The sequence below is a fragment of the Amphiura filiformis genome, chromosome 15, assembly GCF_039555335.1.
Source record: "Amphiura filiformis chromosome 15, Afil_fr2py, whole genome shotgun sequence".
Lineage (NCBI taxonomy): Eukaryota > Metazoa > Echinodermata > Ophiuroidea > Amphilepidida > Amphiuridae > Amphiura > Amphiura filiformis.
The window spans coordinates 7,800,261-7,827,086 of NC_092642.1; the positions used below are offsets into that span (position 1 = coordinate 7,800,261).

At 36.3% G+C, this 26,826-nt stretch overlaps 1 protein-coding gene across 1 annotated transcript in view; it reads right to left on the minus strand.

Annotated features, from left to right (window-relative positions):
* The window catches only part of LOC140171196 (inositol 1,4,5-trisphosphate receptor-like), a 160,100-nt gene that overhangs the window by 8,122 nt on the left and 125,152 nt on the right, over positions 1-26,826 (minus strand). The window contains exons 36-55 of the mRNA XM_072194405.1: positions 25,992-26,173; positions 25,070-25,218; positions 24,627-24,735; positions 21,414-21,452; positions 20,028-20,090; positions 15,725-16,003; positions 14,443-14,641; positions 13,436-13,701; positions 12,621-12,821; positions 11,556-11,762; positions 10,239-10,370; positions 9,603-9,728; positions 5,699-5,891; positions 4,636-4,758; positions 4,152-4,324; positions 3,486-3,653; positions 2,533-2,749; positions 1,386-1,517; positions 759-937; positions 270-435 (exon numbers count right to left, since the gene is read on the minus strand). Of these exons, the coding sequence (XP_072050506.1) occupies positions 270-435; positions 759-937; positions 1,386-1,517; positions 2,533-2,749; positions 3,486-3,653; positions 4,152-4,324; positions 4,636-4,758; positions 5,699-5,891; positions 9,603-9,728; positions 10,239-10,370; positions 11,556-11,762; positions 12,621-12,821; positions 13,436-13,701; positions 14,443-14,641; positions 15,725-16,003; positions 20,028-20,090; positions 21,414-21,452; positions 24,627-24,735; positions 25,070-25,218; positions 25,992-26,173 (3,303 nt within the window). The remainder of the gene's footprint in view (positions 1-269; positions 436-758; positions 938-1,385; positions 1,518-2,532; positions 2,750-3,485; positions 3,654-4,151; positions 4,325-4,635; positions 4,759-5,698; positions 5,892-9,602; positions 9,729-10,238; positions 10,371-11,555; positions 11,763-12,620; positions 12,822-13,435; positions 13,702-14,442; positions 14,642-15,724; positions 16,004-20,027; positions 20,091-21,413; positions 21,453-24,626; positions 24,736-25,069; positions 25,219-25,991; positions 26,174-26,826) is intronic.

Sequence of the window (26,826 nt, forward strand, 5' to 3'; positions counted from 1 at the left end):
TCCCCTTACATTTAATTACCACCCCAGTCCTGATCAAAGAATTGTGCCAATTTTACTAAAATATCCTATTGGGCTATGCCAGTTGGAATCTGTACACTCCTATGGAAGAATGAACTTTAATATCCCACACAGGGAGTGTGAATTTCAAATGGGGTTACCTAAATGGGCAACTCATTTGAAGTCTTCACCCCCCTGTGTGGGAGATTAAGGTCATGTGTTCCATAGGGGATGTGGATTTCAAGTGGAATAGCCCAAAGACATGCACATACCACATATAAAGCAGGTGTTCCTGAGGACCTCATCTTTATTCTGCTTCTCACTCCTGAGATCCGCAAATGTGTCAATGATGACACCAAAGATGAGGTTCATGACGATGATGTTGACGATGAAGAAGAACAAGAGATCATATAGCACACGGAATATATACAGTGCTTCCTGAAAAGATACACAACAATAAACACTCAAATTTACTTGCTCAATAGGTTTTTATGATGGCCATTTGTGATACAGATTGATACACAATACACATTTATACTCTAGACTTACCTTACTGTGGGGGGGGCTCAGAGGGCTTTCAGAGTTATGTGGGGGGCTTAGTGGCTAAAATCACCAAAAAACAGCTGATTTTTAACAACGTGCAGCCCCCCAGGACACGCCAGTGTTACTTGAAGGGCTTATAAGTGTATCCCCTATACCTCCTCCATTCCTTACACCATGGTTTAGAGTTGTCACAATACATATTAATACTCTATACTTACATGGCTTGAAAGGCTTCTTAGTATATCCCCTATACCTCCTCCATTCCTTACACCATGGTTTAGAGTTGTCACAATACACATTAATAGAGTTTCACAGACTCTCTCAACATCTGGCACACCATCATCATTGGCGTCATCATCTATGGTTGCTACTTCCTGGTCTTCTAGGTACTCTTCAGCTAGAGATATCATAACAAAATATTTGCAAACTTTATTTGGATGTGATTTTACATATTACTTGAGCATATTTCTTTAATTCAGAAGGATATTAGTAACATGTCATTTTAAACTATTTTGCAATTGAGAGGACCAAATCAAACTGTGGAGAAAGATAAATGTCACGTCATCGGATTTTGCACCACAAAAATCATTGGGTCCTACCCGCAGCCTGTAATATTAAAGGTTTTGTTATCAAGCTAAATAAAAAATTACTAATCTACTTCCATATAATGTTTGCAGTTCTTACCATATTCTTATACATGGCTCAAAAATTGCATATTTTGCAGTGGAACTACACAGAAAAATGTTAAATTTGCAGGAATGGCTAATATAATTTGGATTTATTTCGACAACATCAAAAAAGAGTTAATACTACATCTACTCGTATATAATTCATGCAATTCTTACCATGTTTAGCAAACATGTCAAAGAAAGAGCCGTTATCTTCTTCTTCCTCCTCAACCTTTTCACAGCCTTTGGCAGGGCATGTACCAACATCAAATGAAGGTGCTGTCATATTCACAACTTGTCCTGGCACACCTAAAACAAATGGAAACCATGCAAAATGAAAACAACTGATCATAGTACTAGGCGAGTGTGAAGACTTACAGTCCCACTTTTTAAGGCTTATTCAGCAAGTTTCTGTCCCGGGGGGTTCACTTGGGATATTATTTGGTGCGCATGCTCATCACAAAAGAATCTGAAAAAGGGTCAAATTTTGACCTGTCAATGTCTTTAGGATGTAGTTCCAGTAGTATATCTAGGAGCCGTTTTTTTATTTTTTTGAATTTTGACCAACTTCACCAAAAATATTTGAAATTTTGGCAAAAATCTGGCTTTTTTATGATTTTGTTGAAAATTTGGGGCCAAAAATGAGCATTTTGGCCCAAATTTGACCTCACAGAAGAATTGATCAAGTCTCTGCCATTCTAAATATATTTACTTTTATATACTTTATACCAACAATTTAGCAGTTATAAGGCCCGAAAGTTTCCATAATTCCAGGGTTAAGACCAACCTTAATACTTTGCCAGAGAGCATACCCTTGACAACTGCCACTGCAATAAACACAAAAACATGCACACCCCACCCACGCAAACACACATGGGGGGGGGGGGTACTCAATTGTTTTGGAATAGGGATGTGCCATGTAGGTTTTCAAAACTACTGTCTTTTGGAGCAATATTGTCTTTGGAGCTGGAGCTTAATCAAATTTAATGCAAATAGAGTCTGAAAATGTTAAAAAATGTGAACGAGTACAAAAGAGATGGCATATGAACTAAAGCTAGCTGGAAGCAGGGTCTAAGGACTAAGGCGGGAAGAGAAGCCTGAAAAGGGGGGGTCGTCACATCACTCACCACTGCACATCAATGTTTACTCTCTCTGGAAATTTGGTGCAACAAATGAAGCAATTATTTCCTAATTTGACCCAATGTTGGTCAAACTTCCTTAATTGACTATAATGCAGATTATAATTTCCATCAGGCCTCTGATTTAACACTGCTGCACATACCAATATCCCTCACCCCATTGTGAGACACAAACACAAACTTACTCTGATTGACTTTCTTTTCTGGTTCAATCATTTGGACAGCTGGTTTCTGGTCGATGGGTAAGACAAAGTCATCTTGCAGGAAGAGATATCCGATGATAGAGAAGAGATACACCAAGATAAGAGCCAAAACAAATGTCAATGCGATAGACCTCCAGTTACGCGTCACGGACCGGATTACATTAAATAGCGTCTCCTCTGAGTAGATCATGTCAAGTAACTGTCATGAGGGGCAAATATTACAAACACAAAGTTACGTAAGACATAATGATTATCTCAACATGAGGCCCTCATTTTTTCCTCAACATTCCGTTTTTTTATATACTATTTTTATGTATTCTGAAATGTAATGAACACACTTTTTCACCATCTTCTTCATTGCGCAAACAATAAAGCAGACAAATAGAATAAGTGATCCCGCCTGGGAATTAAACCTAGGACCTCAGGTTTACGAGACCTGTGCCTTAACCACTTGGCCATGAATAGGCAGGCTGAAATTCAAACCTGTAAATATTGTTATGTATTTTGAAATATCTTGTGAAAAACAATGTCTATGGCGCTGCAATTGTGATAGAAATATGAGATGGTGCCATAAGGCATTTTCCTTCGGAAGACCTACAGGCTGTATCAAAATGATTGGTACCCATCTGTTTCCAGTTAATATTATATAGACAAGACTGCCACATCAATATACAGCATTTACCATGTTTACCTCATATGTATATTAATGTTATTACAGGTCATCAAACTGTAACGTCTGCCCATTTCAAGAGGATCCAATGCTACATTTGTGAAAATGTGGTTTTTTTTTAAAACACCAAAACTGATGTAAAAATGGCTGAAACTTGCAAATTTGGTTGAATGCAAATATCTTCAGGGGATGTGGTTATCCCAATGCAGTGTTTTAATCAATAGCTATAACTTTGTAAATGGTGCAATTAGCTGCTACAACTCACCACAACACTGTAGAAGAATGTGTGTACACAGAGTCCAAGCATACACATTCCTAGGTAACCAAGGTGATAGAGGACTTGTACATCCAAGAGTACAGTACGCAGTGATTTGTTGGATGCCAACCCACGATTACCTATAAAACTCACTATGAATAATGCCTTGACGCCAACCTGAAAGGTAACAATTATCACTCATATTAAATTAGGGTTGATTTCATGTGGCTTTAATGAAATGACTCGACTTCCTACAACTCTTGGCTTTACCCACATTATTAAGTGGTTATACTTCCTATTGCAGCCTATTTTTGAGGCTATTGGAACCTTGCATGATCTTCTACTGGAACCTTGGATGATATCCTACTCTGTTATGACTACCTAGATCTTGGTCTCCAAAGAAAATGTAGATCTGAAGCAATCAGTCACTTTATAGCCGAGAAAACTATAACTGAATAGTTGAATTTTACATATGGACAATATAGGGGTTGTTTTAGTGGTGTGAACACTTGCAGATGGTGCTCGGTGTAAATTCTTGCTGGCACCGTGCTGACTCGTTGCTCCACTTAAAATAATGCTATCTCCTGTGTATATCAGGCGATAGATATGGCTGGGCTTCAGAACAATACTTATGATTCTCTAACTACATCATAATATTGATAGCACTTTACTTACATTTACCATCCCTAGTATAGTTAGCGTATGTATTATCCCCAGTGAGAATATCATGCGTAATACACCAGCCATTACAAATGTCCTGATACTAGAAGCCTTGGGCACCATGATGGTCACTATGAACGATATTATCATGGTGATCCAGATTAGACCAGATAATTTGGGATTCAGATCTGTAAGGATCAAGAAAACAAATATTAACAATGATAATCATACTTCTACTGCTACTACTACTAATAAATAGACCTTTTCAAACCCCATTTGGAAATTATTGGAAATTGCACGGAAATGAGATCATGTTATTTATTTCATGCTTCAGGTTTAATCAGAATGAATTGTTAAAAGTCGTTTTGAAAAGGTCTATAATTGCCCCGCAATTATCACAGTGCTCAATCTTGGCCAGGACGAGTGGCACGGAACAGGTGTGTGCTGTGCAAGTTTCTTTTAAAACAAGTTGATACAAACAAACAAACATGTATCTTACCTTTGGCATTTGGGTCAAATGGATAGAAGATAGCTACAAGGCAATTGATGAGGATGGCAAAGTTGAACACTATTTGTCTCCATTTGGTCACATTATGACTGAGTAGAAACAGCAGTGGTTTGGCTGGAGTGAAAAATGATATATGTGTTAACCCTCTCCATGTGGGTGTTGACTGCAGACAACAACTTTCAAAATTTTTATTGAAAAATGTTAGAATTGTACATTTTAATGACCATATTTGGAATCGACATAACAGATGCATTAAAATGAGTACAAACAAGCCTGGTATTGGTTCAGTGGTTCTTGAGATAGCTCAAGCTCAAGATAGCTTTCATATTTTGAGAAAATATTTCAAAACTTGGGGGACTTGTGATGTTGAAGCCTATGGCAAGCATGTACAGCATTAAGGTTTTGAAAATGTGATTGTATCATGTTATTATTATTAGTAAGGCATCACTAAAAAAAGCCAAAGACAGCAATTTTGAAAATGATATTCTGATCAAAATAAGGAGCAAAAACTAAATAATATATGTAAAAACTGCAATACAAAAGCTCTAAACTCAAGTTCACGGCTAAGTACGCACAGGTCGTACGGATTTCAGAAGTAGTATCCTTGATTATTTAACAAGTTGATGAGGATAATAAATTAATTGTCTCCTTTGGTCTGTTTTGTTCAAATCATGTCACATCACACATATCATGTGACCAAAAATCTCAGTAGGATTGAATTTTTAAAATAACTTAAACTTGATTTGCTTGATATACAACTTGCTCTACTGAATTGCCTGACATTTCTCCAGGCAGGAGAATACATTTCAATAAAAAAACCAGGAATAGTCTCAAAAAACAAAACACAAGAAAAAGCATGTAAAATCTCCCAAAAATACTCGAAACAAATACAAAAACACAGAAATTTGGGGGAACATCCCCCAAAATGGAAATCCTATTTAAACAAGAATATTCTCATAGCTGTTTCTGATGGGAACCAAGTTTGAATCCATAATGTGTTCATAATCTTTAACATAATACAATAACTCTCACACTAAATTGTCTGTAGACTTACCTCTGAGCTTTTTCTGCCACTGCATTTCTTCAAACATATCTTCTGTCCTTTCAAAGAAATCGGCCACCTTACTTCCTTGCTCATCCTGTTCTGCCGTGTTGTACACTTTGTACTTTGTCATCGGGGTTAGGAACTCACATACAGGCAAGATTGGGAACACTATCTGCTCCATTGTCCTGTCTTGTCGTACAATCTGCAACGATAAAGAAAAAAAGAGAAATCAATCAAATTATTAAAATATTGACACACTTTTCAGCCAATGCTAGAACAATTTCCCATCCAATGTCACATAACACCAAAATTGTGTAAATCATCTCGTAATGCAACATAAGGTGACATCATTATTGTAAGTAGCATGCAGAAATAATGAAATTCCTTCAAGTTTGCCTGCATTGCTCTTATTTTCCAAGATTGGCGATTAAAAAAAAATTAAATTGATTTATTTGATTTTTATCTGATTTTTTTAAAATTTAGATTGACTTTTGTGTTTTTGTGTTTTTTATTCCAAAAACTGCTATACCCCATGCTAGACATGTGTGCAATCCGATCAGGTATTTACAAGAAATTGAAATTAAAAAGTTGATTTAAATCAGTGATTTAAATCATGATTTAAGTCAAATTTGTGAATATTCTCAGTCATCCAGGTAGATAAACATAATAAAATGAATATTAAATCTGTTCATCTGGACTTACTATTTTTGATAGCGACAGTATCGCGTCTCATCCAAGACGCATCATCAGGCTGACTGATCAGGTTGTTGACTATTGACCTGTGACGTACTTGATGGTATGGCGTCACAGGGGGAGTCGCCAGGGTAGCTTCCGGATTGCTGCGTCGTGGGTCCTGGACAGGTTGTGACTCCCCTGTGACGTCATACCATCAAGTACGTCACAGGTCAATAGTCAACAACCTGGTCAGTCAGCCTGATGATGCGTCTTGGATGAGACGCGATACTGTCGCTATCAAAAATAGTAAGTCCAGATGAACAGATTTAATATTCATTTTATTATGTTTATCTACTTGGATGACTGAGAATATTCACAAATTTATCGAACTCATTTTGGCAAGGATTGCCTTGACTTGACCAGGAAATATGAGAGAACGTCGAGGAAATTAGCTGACTATCGCAATCACCTACGATTTAATTTGAGGTGCCTCCACTCGGATACTGTACCGCGAAGTTTGTGGATTAAGCAGCGAGTAAAGGACATAGGGCCGATAAAATCGTCGCCAAAGCCCAGAAAGATCTGATAAATGAACGTGTAAGACAGACAAATTTTACGATCAATGTTCTGAAAAGGGAAATTTCGACAATTTCCGAGTCGCTAAGCAAGCGGTTGCCGAGTGACGTATGGGGTCAAGTGTCAGAGTTCACGACTCGCGGTCAACTTGATCAACACAGGAAGTCAAAAGCAAGACAACAACAAAAATACTGAAAGCGTTTGGTTTCTGTCAAATCTCGGCGGATAGAGATGAAAATTGGCGTGATAATGATGGATTAGACCAGGATTAAGCTAGCTAAGGAACGCTGGGTGAAAAACCTCTCCAGTCGGACTCTTTCTGTCGCGGAAAAGGGCGTCTTATCGCGAGGATTAACTTCTCTGTCGCGCCGGATAGGATCCCACACGTGGAGCTTATTACAGCAACAGAATCAGCGATAAAGCATAATCAATTGGACGTCGCGAAGCGGACGCAATTCACGTGCTCAAGTGACTGCTTGTCTTGTTAATGCTAAACTACCACCATCAAACATCAGCAAGGAACAACGCACTGCCATTTCAACGCTAGGTAAAGACAATAACATCCTTGTGTTACCAGCAGATAAAGGTAGATGTACTGTTGTTTTAGATAAATCTGACTATGAAGAGAAAGCCAATGCTTTGTTGAATGATGCAAAAGTATATGAACCGTTGAAAAGAGATCCCACGGCTGGTTACAAAAAGAAAGTAATCGAGTCTCTTCAACAATTAGAGAAGGCTGAGGCCATAGATCGTGTCGAATATCACAAGTTGTACCCTGGTGAAACTGTACCAGCGTTTATGGTCTCCCAAAGATCCATAAGCCTGCCATCCCTTTGCGACCCATAGTCAGTAGCATTGACTCTGTCACGTATAATGTAGCCAAACAATTGTCGTATATCATTGGCCCTTTAGTTGGTAAATCATGCCACCACGTAGCCAACTCCAGTGATTTGGTGGATAAGCTTAAAGACATTCAAGTGGAAGATGACGAGACTTTAACATCTTACGACGTATCCGCCCTGTTTACATCGTCCCACCTGACGGTCTTGGTTGAAGTAGTCAGAGAATTTTTACTTGCGGATACTTCACTCAGTCAACGCACAAAGCTTACCACTGAGCAAATTTGCTCTCTTTTGGAACTTTGTTTGAACTCCACCTATTTTGTGTACAACGGAAATATTACAAACAGAAACATGGCTGTGCGATGGGTTCGCCAGTTTCCCCGATCGTCGCAAAATTTATACATGGAACGTTTTGAGCGATTAGCACTACAGTCCTACAACGGCACACCTCCAACGCATTGGTTTCGTTATGTGGACGATACTCTTGTGAAGCTTAAGAAAAGCGAACAAGCCCCCTTCTTTGAACACATCAACGCTGTTGACGAAAACATCAGGTTCACGCAGGAAGGTTTACATGACAACAAACTCCCATTTTTGGATTGTTTGGTCACAGTTGAGAACAATGGCTCGTTAAATACCACAGTGTACAGGAAATCCACTCATACAGACCAATACCTGTTGTTCGATTCACACCATCCGCTCATTCACAAGCTCGGGGTAATTAAAACCCTATTTCATCGTGCAGAAAAAATCCCATCTACCGAGGAGGCTAAGTTGGAAGAACGTAATCACCTCAAATCTGCGTTAGGTACTTGTGGGTACCAGAACTGGACATTTGAGAAAGCTCTCAAACCTCACGAAAATCAAAATCCATCTCGTCTGATTCCTCTACCACAAGGAGCACTCGTCCAAGGAACATCACCATCCCATACATTGCTGGGGTTTCGGAGAAGCTTAAGCGAATATTCGGAAACACAACATCCCGTCTCCTTGAAACCGGGCAATACTTTGAGACAGAAACTAGTGCATCCCAAGGACAAACCCCCGCAATAAACAAAGTAATATTGTTTATGCCATCCAGTGCAAAGACTCTGACTGTGAGGACTCCTATATAGGGGAGACTAAACAACCCTTGCACAAGCGTATGTATCAGCACCGTAGACCCAGTTCTACAGGTTTGAACGATTCGGCAGTTTATACGCACCTCAAATTTGCCAACCATTCTTTTGAGGACAAGGATGTGCTAGTGCTCGACAGAGAACATAAGTGGTTTTAAAGAGGAGTTAAGGAGGCAATACATGTCCGGCGGGAGGAACCTTCGCTCAACAGAGGAGGGGCACTTCGCCACAACTTTTCGACACAGCAATCAGGAAGCTACCCTCGCGACTCTCTGTGACGTCATACCATCAAGTGCGTCACAGGTCAATAGTCAACAACCTGGTCAGTCAGCCTGATGATGCGTCTTGGATGAGACGCGATACTGTCGCTATCAAAAATAGTAAGTCCAGATGAACAGATTTAATATTCATTTTATTATGATTTAAGTCAATTGATTTAAATTGTGCCAACCCTGTTATTTTCTTCTCAGTAATCACTTAATTTGCTTAGATTCTACCTCCACAACAAAATAAATATATAAATAGTTTAAAAGCAACCTAATTTGAAATGTTCACAGCAGAGTCTAGATCAAAATCTTCAAGTGCCTTTTTGTATGTTGCACCATTAAGACATTACATGGAACATGTGTTATATCCCTTTCATTTGTATGGAGTCATCATTATAATTACACAAAGCATTGAGAACATTGTGTTAATACCTACCTCAATTTGAGCTGTGTGGCTTGCATAATATTCTAGTGCCTTGTCCAATGGCTGTTGTACCATCTGCAAATCGTTTTTCTCGCTTGGTTTTAGCAGAGCTGCTAGTTCTTTATTGTGCTGTGCAAGCTGCCAATAAGAATTGTATACCTTGATTAATTCATTTATAGTCACTTCCACTTCCAGTATAGCTCATTTGATAAGAGCGTTCGTCTAGAGATCAACAGGTCCTGAGTTCAAATTCCAGTTCATGGAATGATCTTCATAAATAAGCATCTCAAAGGAGAGACTATTTGTGACAAACACAATAATTGTGGATAAGTATGCCTTTAATTGTTGTCTGATTTATTCCCAATTTAAAGGCTTGTGACCTAATCGACAGCCTCATTCCCCAATACCTCATTGTTGATTAGAATTTGGTATCATATAATAGATCATATTTTTATCATTACCATCATGAAATTTGACATTTCAAATTGATGTATTTCCAAAGAAATCATGAAAACAAAAACAACATTGATTTGTGGTTATTACCATGCTAGCTAAATTTCCCATGCCCCTAGCATTGACTGTTTAAATTTCCTCTGTTTGTTATATTGCATTGTTATAGCAAAGACATAATAAAACAAAGCATTTTACCTGATGAGCTAGGATATAGATGTTATGTCCCACTTCCCTGGGTGAGATAGCTTCATCTTCATCATCACCGGAGTCATCATCATCTTCATCTTTGGTTTCCTCTTGTTGGTAGGCTTGCTTGATAACATCAACCTATATCACACACCAATAACAAAACAAAAATAGAGCTTAAAGGGACATTCAAAGATCCAGCAATTCCAAATTACAGTATTTCCCACATATGTCAGCATTTATGCACTTTTGGAACATTTACTAATGGGGAAACTAACCCTGCAATGAATAAGCAAGGAATTGTGTTATCTTGTCAACAGAGAGAAATACTTATTCTTTATGAACGGACAAAGGAAACTTTGTAAAAATTCAATAGGGGACATGATATTAAAGACGGATGTAACCATCCAGTTTTCTTCTTATTTTGTCAACATTTCTGAAAAAAAAATCCAGGTATTTTCCCATTTATTAACCATTTTTAAGCTCAGAAAATTGCACCATTTTGTTTGATCCTCTCATGGATCTCTGAAAGTCCCTTTAACATTCACTACATGTACATATGAATCACATTAACCTATTGGGATTAATCAAGAATGATAACATCTGCATCCATGCATCTGTAATCTGTGTTTTAAAATCTGCAAGGACATCTTTATGTGTGATTGCCAAAACGATTCATGCCAGAACATGTTAAACATGACAAGACTAGGATTGGAGATTAGATTAAAGGTTGTGTTAGTTAGGATTAATACGGTGTTTGGCAGTGGCTTCAGGTTGATATTAAATATATCAACAATTGCTTACATTATCAACTCCTTTTGATACAGATTAAACTAAAATCAGTATGTATGAATTAAGCATGTAATAGTCCATTTCTAATACACTTTGAATCCAGATTTTTAGAAAGTCTTGAACACATATACAGGGGAAAGAAGAATTACGCATCTCACACTAGCACAATTCGGAAAGGCGCTCTACCGACAAGCGAGAGGTCTGGTTTCAAGTCCCGCACATGCAGGTATGTCCAGAGTTTTTACTCTGTATATCTGCCAATGCATGTCATGTTTCCATTTGTAAATTCATGTTTAATTTTGCAAGTGTGATATGCGTAAGCCTCTTCAATTGTTTCTTTAAAACATACTTTTTTGCAATAAAAACACAATTTCTGGTCCAGCCAGCATTTGTTTAAAAACATGATTAATGCTATCGTTAAGCTACATACAGTACTGAAATTCAAAAACCACACGTTGTGTCCTTAGTAGCTATGCTACACTGAAGTGGAATATTCCTCAATAAAGGAAGACGTTCATTCATTTGTTCACTCACCAGTTGTTTTGGGCTCATGTTATACAATATTCTCTCAGCATTCTCACTGTCATGGCGACTCTCCATGATAGCTAGCAGTAATTTGGAAGCATTGTTTTTCAGTTCTAGTACTAGATCCATTCTCTCTTTGCCCAGTGGATTGATGTCATTTAAGATCAATGCAATGATTATGTCCAGCCCATTGGATTCATGGTTGGCAATAGCATTCTATAAAATAACAAAGGAAACATGTTTTGTGTATGACACTGGACTGCTTAAGACTTTATAGCAAAGTATTTCTATGCTGTGAGTAACATTTTTCAAGAAGATACAGCCGTATGTTTCATGAGAGGGACCTTAATAATAAGCAGCGATTTTTGAGTCCATATATAGTTATGAATTCAACAGATGGCCGAATCCTGATTAGTCTTTTTGATAAATTCATGTTACGCACGAATTATTTTGAATTAGAGAACAAGGGATCAAGAAGCACTTTTAGCTCTAGATGGTAGCATGTCAATTTTCAACAGTGTGCAGTGTGATAAGTAATCAAAAGGGGGCAGCATACAGGGTTAGCTAACAGTGCAGTGCAGTACGGTCGAAACTGAAGTCCATAGTGCAAACTTTGCATAAGAGTACTGAAATGTTTGTAAAATATATATAATTTTTGTGTTTAAAATCATGTTTAGAAAAATGTGTGAATGTATTCTTTTCAACTTTGAAAGAATCCACATGGCATTTACAACACACATGTAAACAATGTGATTAGCACTCTGATGTAAATCTGCAAAACTCAAACATTTTTTCTTTTTTTTCTTAGCAGCAGTAATTTTTCAAGAAGTAGATGGAAATGTGGTTCATGTACAGATGTTTTAGAAATTCTCTCTTCATTACGACAATACAAGATTTATATTACAAAACAGGTAATCAAAAGATGGCTGTGAATAGCACCCTCATTTTATATATTAAATCTTTGGTGAGCAATTTTGTGGTATGGACCACTTTCATTTGTAAAATGATTGTTTCTAGAATCTAGTGCAGTGTTTCTGAAACATTGTAATAGTATGTTTCGAGTTTGACACTTACCTGGTTTTCATGACATGGTCCCTGGCAGTATTCACATAGTGTTTCTAGAGTCTGATTGATAAGGTGAACATTTTGATCATTGATGTAAAGGCCTAGTAACCCAAGACCACCAGTAGTACTTCCACATATGCAATCCAAGAACTGGAGAGTTTCAGTAACCAAGTTGTAATTAGTTTTGTTGTTTTGATTCCGCAGATAGTTCTAGGGTAGAAACAAAACAGGTTATGTGTTTAAAAGGGCATTTTGTGAACCACAGCATCATCCCCCCCCCCCACTTTTCTCAAGAAAAGTTTAGATTTTTATACCACTGGAAACCTCTGGCTATATAATGATTATGTACAAAAAATGTACTGAAATGTTTGGAACAAGCTTTTTTCGTGGATATCTACTGAAAAATGTCATAAAAAAGAGGATGATAGGATCACAAAAATACTTGTTTAAAGTATGCATTTATTGCCATGGCAATATTAGCAGTAAACACAACAAAAAAAGAAAGTGCTTACTTATGTGATCCATCATAAATATAAACCTGCTCATATTGTGACAATTTGATGGACACAATCATATGCAGCATCTTGTTAGCTCTAATTTGACACCACATTTGCTACCAAATGCTCTATCAAATGCTAAAAAGACCTTAATCTTCCACACAGGGAGTGTGAATTTCAAATGGGGTCACCTGCTCCATTTGAAATCTACACCCCCTGTGTGGGAGATTAATGTCATGTCTACCATAAGAGGGGTGTGGATTTTAAATGGAACAGCCCAATCAGAAAACAAACAAACTAATAAACAAACAAACAAACAAGACCAACCTGTAAATCTCTATTATGATTTTCACACAACAGCTGTAGAAATCTCAGAATTGGTTTCATGATGGCAATCTCTGGTACCACGGCTTTATCATCGTCTTTCTTTTCACCCTGTCCAAGAATCTCTAGCCCAGGAACCACACCGAGTCTCTCACCGGGGTCGTCATCACGCCCTCGTCTCACGGCTGCAAACGCTTTACTCGTGTGCAGAGCAGCATCTTCTAGCTGATTCTTGAGGTCATCACTGATGGAACCTTTGTAAACTGGACCTTTAAATTCAATCAAAACAGCAATTTTTATTATAATTAGAGCTGCTTCCAAACTGTATTCACAATTATTATGATTCTCAATAAATGAGAATTATTTCCCTCCTTGGCTGCCAAAAGTTGCTCCCCCACCCCCTTGGCTTGCAAAAAGTCCCCACCCCAAATCTTCTACCGGACTGGTGATTTCGCCACAGAATAAAATATGTACATGTGACAGAGGTTTAGGTAAGGATAAGGGTTATAGTTCTTGGATAATATTATATAATTCAGGTTTTGGTGATGATTAAAATCAGGATTAGACCAAATAAAATAAATAACATGTATATCGTCCCTGCCCTCACCAATATTTGGAGATTTTCAAATATTTTTGTTATTTTTCTTCTTTGTTCCTTTACTTTGGTTTCTAAAATTGTTGTAATGAAAAGATGTGTTTGGTTATCATTAATAATCACATTGCAAACACTCTCTTCAAGCTAGGGGTAGGGCTTTGAGGGAAAAACAAAAATATTTGAAGGCCTCCCCATTTTTATGTGTTGACAAAGACTTTGCAAATGCAATTTTACAAAGAAATGAGTGGTAACAAAAATAACATGATAACCAATAATAAGGGCTCCCACACTGTTTTTTGAAAAAGTCCAGATGATATTTATACATGTTATTTTTTTACTTGGCCTTATAGTTGCTTATTATTACCATATTGTGCAATAGTATTAAAGTAATTCCAAATAATTCGAATTCACTTACTTTTTTTCAGCTTGTCGTTAACTCCACTATCTTTGTGTGTTGTTGTACCATCTTCAGCAGGTTTAGCACTCAATCCTTCGCCAGTGTTGACAGTCACTGTGGCTTTGATCTCAGCCTGTGCCTCACGCATACGTTCATAAAACACTTTGAAAAACTTGTCTGCGTGTTTGTCACTTTGCAGACGATCAAGGATGGATTTCTACAAGTGAGATAAGGAAAGTTATGAACTACATGTAAAAATCTGTAAACTTTATACAAATAGATATACTTGTATATGTGACATGATCAAGGGAATGGAGTCCAATGTCAAAATATTCATGCCACTTTCATGTCGCTTGCCGATGCGGTATGATGTATCAACCAATGACAAGCCTTGATTGCGTCTGTTTGCCTGAAATGCGTATTGTCATGCTACTCAAATGCAAGGGGCAGTATGAAACCAGCATAAGTACTTGAGATTTTTTTACATCAATTACTAGCCCTTTAAACAGATAAGTTTTGGAACCACATGGAAATTTAACTTCTCATCACAGGGCAATTTACCAGTTGCTGAAAACAATAAGAAACCAAAGAATTTGGGTAATTTTTTGCTTACAACATAAAAGTTTAAATCAAAATCACAAAATAAATCTCAGTAACATTAGATTCATTTCCTATGATTGTGTCAGTCACACACACCCCCACATGTAATTGCCTCCAAACATGGTATTTGCCGGCAAACATACTCTGTACTTAACTATCCAAACGTGAACATGTTTTTTCTGATTTTCTGTGCCTAACCAGAGACGTTGACTCATTTTCACAATTGTTTTTGGATTTTAACCTATAAACCAGGGACAGATTTATGAATGCATTGTATTTTCTGCAAGGGCATAGGAGGAGGCACGACAAAAGGCACATATGAAGCGACGGGGAGAATGAGTTTAGAACATCATAATTCATAATATCAATAAGCACATAATAAGCAAAAATAAATGTAAATAAACACAGAGTTTAAAATAGAAATGCACTACAACCCAAAAAACAGCATTTCGAGCACACCACCGCATAAAAACAATCAAAAAAAAAAGTATGATACCCCTATATGAACTCACCTGAATTCTTGTATTGCCTCCTTCCAACAAGGCTATACCCAACTCCACACTTTCTTGGAACACCCTGTGGCCTGTATTCTTTATGACCAAGTCAATCACTAAATCAGACCCTCCTTCCTTGTCATATCAGGCACTATATCCCCATGCATTGTTTACTTACATAGTATGATACCCCTATATGAACTCACCTGAATTCTTGTATTGCCTCCTTCCAACAAGGCTATACCCAACTCCACACTTTCTTGGAACACCCTATGGCCTGTATTCTTTATGACCAAGTCAATCACTAAATCAGACCCTCCTTCCTTGTCCAATTGACATTGTACGTCTGCCAGAGTCATGTTTGCCCGATTCAACACAATCATTCCTGTCCCTGGTGATGGTACTGGCCTCTGGTTACCAGTTGTTTTTTCACTGCGTACACGGCCGTAGAAACATCCCAGTAATTTGGCTCTCAGTTTGTCTCCCTAGAATTATATTTTAAAACATTGTTAGCAATAAGCTTAGGATATGAGCATGAGCAGTCTGATTTTTGATAGTATACTCTGACTGGCCTGATATAAGAAGTAACATAATGCTGAAGCATAAAACTAAACTTTATATCCAGAAACTGATCGACAAGTGCTCAATTACTGACAAATGAGGTTGACTGCATTTTTCTGGTAAGGAAACTGGCAAATATCAGTGGCACCTAATTGGTAAAAGATCAACAGGATGGGCAGAACTCCTCTTAATGCTGCAACAAATCATTCTTGCAGCAGCCACCATATCAATTTTGTCTGCTTCAAAAACATGTGCAAACACAATGTATATCTGGAAAAATTTACGATACTTGACCAGAATAGCAATAATGATGCAATATGAATTATTTCAAACCAGTTAGATTATAACTTATTGAATGTTGCTTTAATGTTACCATTACCATTGGGTGCCCATCTAGCTGTGAACACTGAAGTGTGTTAATATCACTTTCTTTCCCATCTATATACAACATAGCATAGCTTAGTTTTTAGTTACCCCTTTGCTGATCGCATGGCTAGTATTATCTGTTTACAGAAATACCAGATTTTATTTGGCCAGATTGTGAGAGACTCTTTTGAACAAGCCACAAGTCAAAGGAGAGCAGTGGCTATGACCTCAAATAAGAACACTGTCTGGTCTGTAATCCAGTTGTTATATGATAAGTACAATACAATTCCTATCATGAGGGCTGTATATTGAACACATGGTGGCCCCTCCATGTTTTACATCAAATTGCAATTACCCACCTGTTAGCCCCATTTACACATTCCTGTACACATTATTTACCTACTTCCTACCCCCTTCACCAATGATACACTCAAACTCCTAGGGTCAAATGGACCCAGTCATTTAGATATGTTAACTTGATCCTCCACTATACTGAGGTACAAATTAATAGCTTGATCATATTCCCTACTCCTCTCTCTCTGATAACTGAATATTAAATGTAAACATCTTTGAGCATAAGCACTTGTAATTTATAGAAAGTCCAATATCATCCAGAACAGGAACATGTTATCCATGTTATCATTTGTGGCCACCCAATGTGGTTATAATTGAAGACTGAACTAATTAAAAAGACTGGTTTGCGTCTGATGTCAGGGCAACAGCGCTGTGTGATTGGTTGCTGACCTGCGCAGTATGGCATTTATGGTCTGGTTGACAGAATGTCAGATGCAAACTAGTCTTTTTAATTTGGTCTTCAATTATAGACTGGGTAGTTCAGACTTTACCCAGCCCTATGTTTTTAACACTATAGGACATGTACCATATTGGATTGTCAGAATGGGGACCAAATAGTCTACCTCTGACATGTTTGAATGAACGAGGTGGTGTATCATTGGCTAATATTAAAGCTAACAAAAACAATTAACTACTCTGTTGTTTCTCTTATCAAGTGCAAATTGAGCAATATATGTAGGACTTTGATTAAATGAAAGTAAATGTAACAGTTCATGCTCATATTTTACAGACCAAAAGTGCCCATCTCTCTTTCCAAGTGATTTTGGGTCTGATTCCAACTAATCATCATCAATATTTCCATCTTTCATGCAATAATTCTATTGCTATTAACTGAAAATATTCATTTCAAACAGAGTGCACTCACCTTAAAAAAATGAGATGAAAAAACAAAAACAAAAAACATTTTGAATTCACCTTTGCCATGTCTTGCAATAAACTAATTTGTGTTATATTAATACCAGTAACATATTTTATGCCCTGTTTTGCTAGAGGTATTACAGTGAGATCTATATCCATATATGCTCATTAAAAAAATTATTAAAACAAATATTAACATCCACCGCTTCACAAACAAACAATTTGCCACAAACAATTTGTACAACACAAAATTCTAATCTAGTAATATCACCATCTGATCTAATTTAAGCAAAATAAGTTATAAACCAAGCAAGTGGGAAAATATTTATGTAATTAAATATTACTGGTAAAAGGAAGGTAAAACAGAGTAAATGATAATTTCAATAAGTGTAAATGTCTTCAACATTTTAAACATCAACATAACTGAGAAATTGAGATTTGCCATCACCAGAAATATACAATACATGCAGCAAAAGAATTAAGGTACCAGTTATTAGACCAACTATGTCATAATTAGAACCAGCATCCAATAACTGCATCTTTTAGCTCCAATTTAAGACCTCATTTGTCTAAATCGGTCAAGAAATAAAGACAAGGAAGATGCAAATTCTGAAATTGCAGATTGCTCTACTGGATGCCTTATTGATTTGTACACAAAGCATTTTTGAACAAGAGAACTGGCGCTACACTTACCATTGATTATAACATTGAAATGCAACTTACGTTACATTGATTACGTTCCTTCTTTGGGTTTTCGATCAGTGTTTCTTTAATTCTCAACCAATTTAAACAAATGAGGTCTTAAATCACAGCTAAAGGTATTGGCTGCTGGTTTTAATTTTGACATTGTTGTCGTTGTTTAGGATATACAGGGGTGAACATAACTGGTACCTTAAATCATTTACTGTCTGTATATTAAAAGATTACTTGTATCAGTAAGTTCAAGAAGATTTTCAATGTCAATATTCATTGAGAAAGCAAATCAAAATTTCTGAAGAAAAAAAATACAAGTCACAAAACCTAATCTGACACAAATTTAAACAACACACACAATACTTCACAATGAGACTAAGGAAAACCATCCTTATAAAACACATGTCTAAATTTCAAAATAAAATATGACTTATTTCAAAAGTAGAGACATCATACCAAATATTATTTATAGGATGCATATATAAATTAGAGCATTGTCAATTGCCATTGCAGCTAACCATAAGGTTAAATGTGTTAAGAATGTGTAGTTCAGTTTAAAAAATCAGTTAAAAAAAATAAAGCTAAAGCCATTTTTGACAGAAACAGACCAGTTTTAAATGAATTATACTTTCAGTGGCATATCAGGAGCAAAGAACAGAGCAACGGTCAACGTCTGTTGAAATATCTTTAAAATGAATCATCACAGACATTTCTTAATTTAATGAACAATTTGAAACCAGTTTACTGACATTTTTGCAATTTTTCAGGTCCCTTTGAGTTGGAATCTGATCTTTTTGTTTACATCTCAAGAATAGTACTTTGCCATTAGGCCAAAATTCCTGCAAAATATTTATCTCTGGTAGAAATGCTGGGTCTGGGGCACATTGCTGAGCAAAAAAGCTCATATGATAGAAAAAATAACACTATGTCTTGTTTAAATTGCAATACTATAAAGTGTGACATTACAGTATTCATTAACCTTGCTTACAGTGTAGTTATAAATTATAATGCTAAAAATGTACTTAAATCAGAGTAAATAAATGAGTACAGCCACAACAAAACTATAGCCATGCAAAAACAGCATGCACATGCTACTATGAAACATTGAGCATAAGAGAAGCTAAGGGTCCACCTCTGGGTGGTAGGCAGGTAACCTAGCAACCCTTTAATATCAATTCAGTACAGTGCTGCCAACCAAATTTTATTAGCTACCCAATTTGGGCTGCATGTGTTGATCAGGGCCACTAGTAAAGTCAAATGAAAACACTGCTCTTTTTACTAAGATCTTCAAATTGAGCATAATGAATGAAAATAAGCTTTTAACACTGTATCACTGTTGCATACTTTGTATAATGAATTTTCATGTTAGAAATAATAATTAAACTTAACTTTAATTATACACATTTTAATAGAAAGGGCTTATATGTTTTTGTAATTTTTGCTTAAAAAATTATCTTTATAATATTTATTATAACTTAAGTCTGCAAACAATTCAGTGTAAACACTGTTTTTTAGTTTGCCCTGTATAATACCAAAGCATTATTCTCAAAAATAATATCTTTACAACATCTAGAAACATTAGTTTTCAAAGACAACTACTTAAGTGCAATTGAATATTTGCATAACTAACTACCCATGGCAACACATAGAGTTGGCAACACTGTTGTACATCCTTACCCTAGCGGCGTCCTCTTGTTGTTTCTTGGTCATATTCTGGGATTGGGTAGCGACTGCTTCGAATACATTTTTTTGCCAAGCATGCATTGGTGAAGCACACACCATGAGAATGTTAGTGGGACATTAACCATAATATGAGACCAGGTCACCATAGAAACCATCAAATGGGTGGGGTAGGTGGGAAAACATTTCAAAGTCATGACAACGCACAAAGGTTGGGTACAATTGGCGGACGGTTACAAGTTTTGAGCATGCGGGTGGAAAGAAAGTGGCAGACAGATAAAGGTATTAGTTATTTAAGTTATATCCAATAAAAGACAAAACATTTGAACAAGAGGAAAACACATAATTTTAACAAGATTTCAAATGGAAATAGTGTTGGCATGTGGGTGCATGTGTTTTTGTTTGTTTGTGTGTATACAGGTATTTGGGGTGTATTGGTATGTATGTGTACAATATAGACAAGTGAATAGGCACGAGTATAAAGACAAACATCATGATTATGTATAGGATACGACAGCACAATCAACAACACAAATTGATACAACAGAAAGGTATTGTTCATCAAGAAGGAGTAGGGCATAGTTGAACATTACAGAGAACAATATGGTGACAATAAGTGATACAAATGGCGAGTTCGGTTACAAACAGATTATATACACATGTGACAATGCAGGGTAGCCATTGGTAAGCCAAGACAGTGTAACATGAAGAATACAGATGGAACATACAGAAAATTAGAAGAGAAGAAATGCAGCGAAGAAAATTATGATCCCAATTTCAAGATATGATATTGAGATATTAAGTCAATTCAAGCAATCGGTTTCAAGAGGATAGGAGGTTAGTAGAGACATACAAGATGAGGAATGAGAAAAACAAAGAGAAAGAGCATTAGAAAGGTAAAGAACAGGAAAAAGAATAAGCAAAACAAGATTATAACATAAAGGAAATCAAGTTTAAGTTAACAAAACAAAGAAACCCTGTTCTAAGGGCACAACTGACCCAAATTAAAAAAAGTTTTCCGTACAAATGAATATGACTTACATTTCCGAAATTTCTGATATTAAAACTTTTTATAATTGAATTATTTGAAAAGTGATGAAAATGCTTTTATTGACAAGCCCTTGCCAACTTGATTCCAGATTCATTTCTTGTTCATTTTTGTGTTTTTAATGTATTTTTTAAATGTATTTTCAAATGTTTCTTCTTGTTACAGAAAAGGAAAGCACCTTGTGTTTGGACTTTGTAGTCCATATTTCCTTTTCTGAATTACCATTAGCTTACTTGTGTGAGTAATTATTATTTATTATTAACTTAAATATGAAGCAAACTAATATAACACTAATATGTACATGTAAATGTAAATGTATGTATTAAAAAAAATAGTACCTCCGCCCGTAGATCAGGGTATTCTTCTTGCGCCGCCTAAACAAGTGTTTACAAATTAAACAAAGACAAGGAAACAATGAAACAAAGGAAAAGAGGAATGCCAAAAACATGCAGCAAATCAAAAAGGAAAAAAGGAAGAGGAAAATTGATGGTAAGATCATCATGCAAGCAGGGCATGCTCATTATATACAATACTCATTTGCTGGTATACTGTTGGTAGCTAATTGCAAGAGCTTAATGATAATAAAATGGTAAGATCTGTCTTTAAAGAGCCTTTTCCCCTGCATTAAATTATGTATTTTTTTCATGAATTATCATGTGTGATGTGGAAATCATATTCTCTGCTGGAATACAAAAAACGTCATTTGACTTTGTGATGAATTTTAATATTTACAATAACAAAAAGGAGGGATGGGTGGATTGATTGACAGATTAAGTGATTGGTGGCTATGTTGGATCGATTGACTGACAAGATTTTTATATTGCTTTAATAAAAAGTATCCTTCATGAAAAACAATATCACCTGTAAAGTGTGCTGAGGCTTGTGGATCAACGTCTAGGCGTTGTGCCTGTGCGTAGCGCACTATAAATCACTGCGGTTTTTTTTATCACTACCTCGTCCAAAGTTCAGTGAACAACTGAAAACCTATGAACTTATCCAATGGTATTAGGTTGTATGCATGATTGATAAGTAATGATTATTCATGAGTGATTGATGAATATTCATGACAAAATGTGGTGAGTGGCGATACAATGGTGCTGCTGTATGTTTTATATATGGCTTGCAATGGTTTTATCAGCTATAATAATGCTTCACAAAAAGGATCAATTGTTTGATAAATATAGTCACAACAGACTTGCATACTTTAAAACAAAATATCTGAAGTGTAGAAAGAAATTTCTTCATTCTATAAACACTTAACATTGAGTTAAACATTTCTCACCCAGTTAATGATTAAAACCAATGGGTTTTTGAATTAGTATAAATATATATTGGATGTAAGTTTTCAAAGACTGAAGCAGGACAATAATCTTTTTTCCCTCTTCCCTCTACTTTATAACCACATGAATTTTGGTAGCAGTGGGCACAACCCCTAACTCACATGATAAAAAAGAAATTTCTTTTCTATATAAAATCAACAAATACTTTCTTGTGCAGGCAAAATGTTTGTAAGCTTCTTGGCAAAAATCACCACAATCTTGCTCTACTTACAGCTCCTTTTTTATGGCCTTTGTTCAATTTGAGAGCAAACCCCTAAACCAATATAACAAAAGTCACTTTTAGTGCTTTCTATAAATGAGATTTTGTGGATTGTAGTGATAAGGAGTTATACAATTTAACATGGATTGGTGGAAAATGGCATTTTTAACTGATCAAAGTGAGCAATTTACAGAGATATGATTAATCAAATACATTGATAAATCTTTAACAAAAATTCAAACTCATATTGTTATATTTCACCATAGGTTCACCAGGCACCTTATTGTTGATGTACATCAAGTAAAGGGAGCATGGCCAGATTGTGGTCCGCTTGTAACACATTGTTTTCTACCTCACATTGAGTCCAAAACATTCTGATTCCAAGTTTGCTCCAGCAATTTGGATTCTAAAAGCAAAAATAGATGTATCCTAGTGGCCCATGGAGGAGTACAGAAGTTCCAGAGTGGTTACCACCAAACTACTACATTTTTGTTCATACTGCCTAAACAAACACATTCCAAGCCTAAACTTTCACTGGGGTTATGAGAATAAATATGAGCTAAAAGGGTAAAAGTGTGGGGGGGATGAGTTTGTCAATCTTAGGGGTGTGAGAGGCTTCAGACAAAACAAGAGGAAAATTACTTAAAGAGCTAAAAAATAGTGTAAAATCAGGGTTAAAACACCAAATATGGGGTGAAAATAAAAGAAAACACACAAATTTTGGCAATAAAATAAAAAAAAGCTGAAATCAGCTTAAAAGCTGAACTCTCACACCCCTGCAATCTGGTCAAGCACCTTTCATAGAGGTGAATTTGGACCAATCTACACCCTATATTAGAGTTCCTTTGCACATTTTAGCCAATATATCATGCATAAATATAAATGTGTGGTCATGATTGACTAATATAATCCTGTCATCAATTATCTGCACCTAGTCGGTGAACAACCCACGTAGCATCACATGACCTTTGCATGGTCTGGTTCTTTTCACACAATTAACAGGTTACACTCTTTGGCAAGTGCAACAGGACTTTGCTTAGAACTGTATAGTCTTACATAAATAATACACTTTGACGACAGGTATGAAAATATATTTCCAATACTTATATAGAATGTGTTAATAAATGAAATTATGAATCAAGTGCAACAAATCTCAAGAATTATGGATAACTTGAATATGATTTCATGCAATCAGGGTGTCTCACATAAGAGTTCCTATACACAGTATAAATAATACTTTGATCATTTAGAGTAAAAAACACTACTGGGAAAAACAATCAGATCTTCAATACATTACTGGCTCTCAATTACCAGATGTCTAACTTTTTGACAAAGCTACAACTAATTTTATATTACCGTATTCATTCCATTAACCACCCATGCCCCTATAAGTGCCCATCCCAGTGACTCTTCATCTTGCAAAACAAGAAACTATTAAGCACCCACTCAATCAAATCTTACCTTCCAAGTAAAGTTATGGCCATTCAGCTGGAAATATTGCCAAAAATCTCTTGCTCAAAATCACTAATAATGCTATTTTATAGCGGCAATTTCTTTCATGATTGGAACTTTGTTAAATATATTCAAGAATATTTGTGTCAAATGCAAATTTTGTGATATATTTTGACCTTCTCATTGTGTGTTTTCAATGCTGCTTTCATCTGTTGTAGCTGTTATGTTGTACACAAATAAAAAAATCTTAAAGCTGACCTATCACTTGGCATTTGTTTGGTTACGCCCTACCCAGTGGTGTGCCTGGACTTTTTTTCACAGTATTTGAAGTGAAAGTTGATACCCCCATCCCATTCAGGCACCCCCTAATTGAAAGCTAGTCCACACGGTGTAGTGCATGCCTAGAAATGCATGTGTAATTATTCCAATGAAAACAATAAGCTCCCAGTAAAAATGACTTCTTTAAGCGTCTTGGGCAGTTAATGGAACAAATACGGCAATAATAGTACTTTGTTAAATAGACCACGAATGTAATCATTCCTGGTCTGAAAACATACCTTGTCTCCATAGTCTATATCAACCGTCATTTCCTTTAATGTCTGTAACACTTTGATACATAGCTTCTCCTCTTTCTCTTCAAGAAGTTTTTCTGTGTGTTTGATCAACCTAGTATAGGATGTAAATAATATACAGATAAGGCAATTTTTGATAGTAATTATGATGGAACTAGCAGCATACATAGCACAAATAATATGTGGGGCACTTACCAAAAGTTGCACCCATAAGTCTAGTTTACTTGTTCACATGGAGAAATAAAAGCCAAACAATTCATGCCTACTAGGTATTGACAAAACCAAAGCAAATGAAGTTGTCACATAAATGAATGGAAATTTAATAGCATTTGCATACCCTGAAGAATTCAGCATCTTGGAATTGGCAGCTATGTTGGAAGAGTGCAGAAATGATAATTTCAGAGTACAAGTTTGTAAATTTGACTTACTTGCTGATGAAGCCTCCACTTTCACATTTAGCCCTTGCCTCTGTGTTAGGTGGGAAGAGTAGTTCTGGCCTGTGTAGTACATCTACTAACACTGAGAGTTCAGCTTGCACTAAAGGTTTCAACTGATCCTCCAGTAATGACACAATGTCCTATAATAAGGGATAAGATCAAAGGGTTAATATCAGACTGGCCTAAGTAGTGCATTTACTAAAGTGAGTCTAGATTGCACTAAAGGTTTAAACTGATCCTCCAGTAAAGACACAATGTCCTACAATAAGGGATAAAATCAAAGGGTTAATATCAGACCTGAATATATATCACAAATTCACAATGCAATTTAAACTCCATTGTCTGTGTCACACATATTTTAGGATGTAAAATTGCAATTCATCATTTTTTACAGATAAATATTGTACACTTCTTATCCTACCTAAAAATAAGTTTAGCACCTCTGAAGTAACAATAGAATAAAATTGTGCATAAACTTATTTGGTATCTTGTAGCTGATGAGCAAGGAAGAAACAATAATCCTTGAACCCAGGACCTCTGGTACTAAGAAATAATAAAAATCATCACACTTAATGGTGCTTTAATAAAAACTACATGTAGATTTGGATGCAATTTGCGGAAATTTATAGTAAAAGGTTCCTACTTCGAAAACTTTAGCCACTATTTGGCATAAGAAATAAATTCCTGATGTTTATGACACCAGCCTTGTTGAAATTTATCACAGTACATAATATTGAAGTATATTACCTGTAGTCCTTCTATGATACTCCTGTAGTCCCTGGATATAGTTGTTGAAATTTATCACAGTACATAATATTGAAGTATATTACCTGTAGTCCTTCTATGATACTCCTGTAGTCCCTGGATATAGTTGTTGAAATTTATCACAGTACATAATATTGAAGTATATTACCTGTAGTCCTTCTATGATACTCCTGTAGTCCCTGGATATAGCCACCATTGAATCTCTTCTGATACCTCTGTGATGTTGACTCAGCCATCGTCTTGTGCTGTTCTTTACGATGGCTGACTTGGAGAAGAGAGTGTTAACTTGACTGTCTAAATCAACTGGGATGGCAATACCACGATTCTTGGCTGTAACAATGGAAGAATGACATAAATGAAGACGTTCATACATTATTCAATAATAGAAAAAACCTTGTCAGTGCAAATGGGTCCCCCAATTAAATCATCGCAAGACTCACAGTGTCAAGTTTAATCTAACATGTACTTAGATGATATACTTGATTCTTCTTCTTCTTAGCGTGTCCACGGCACAAGATTAAATGTGTTTCAGCCAGTGCTGCACACATTTTTCAGCATTCTCATTGTAAAGTGCTAAGTCAGCAGTTGTGCATGTTTGCTCCAGTTGAGGGCAACACAGTAGGTGATCCATTGTTTGTGGTTCTGTTCCACAATTGCAGGTTACATCTGTATTCTTTCGATATCCCCATTTGCTGAGGTTGACTTTACATCTTCCTACACCAGACCTTAACCTATTGAGGCATTTCCATTCAACCCAACTTGCATCTGCACCAGGTGGTAGTTCTTCGCCAACAGGAATATTAAAATTTTGTGGGTGGTTGGTAGATCTCTCCTCCCATTTTGCCACTCTTTTACTGTTGGCTGATGTTTCAAGTGGAGTTACACTGTTGAGGAAGCTATCTTGATTAACAGTCTGTGTTTCCTCTCCTTGCCAGCTGATTACATAATCTAACCAATGCAACATGGACTGTAAAATCACATAT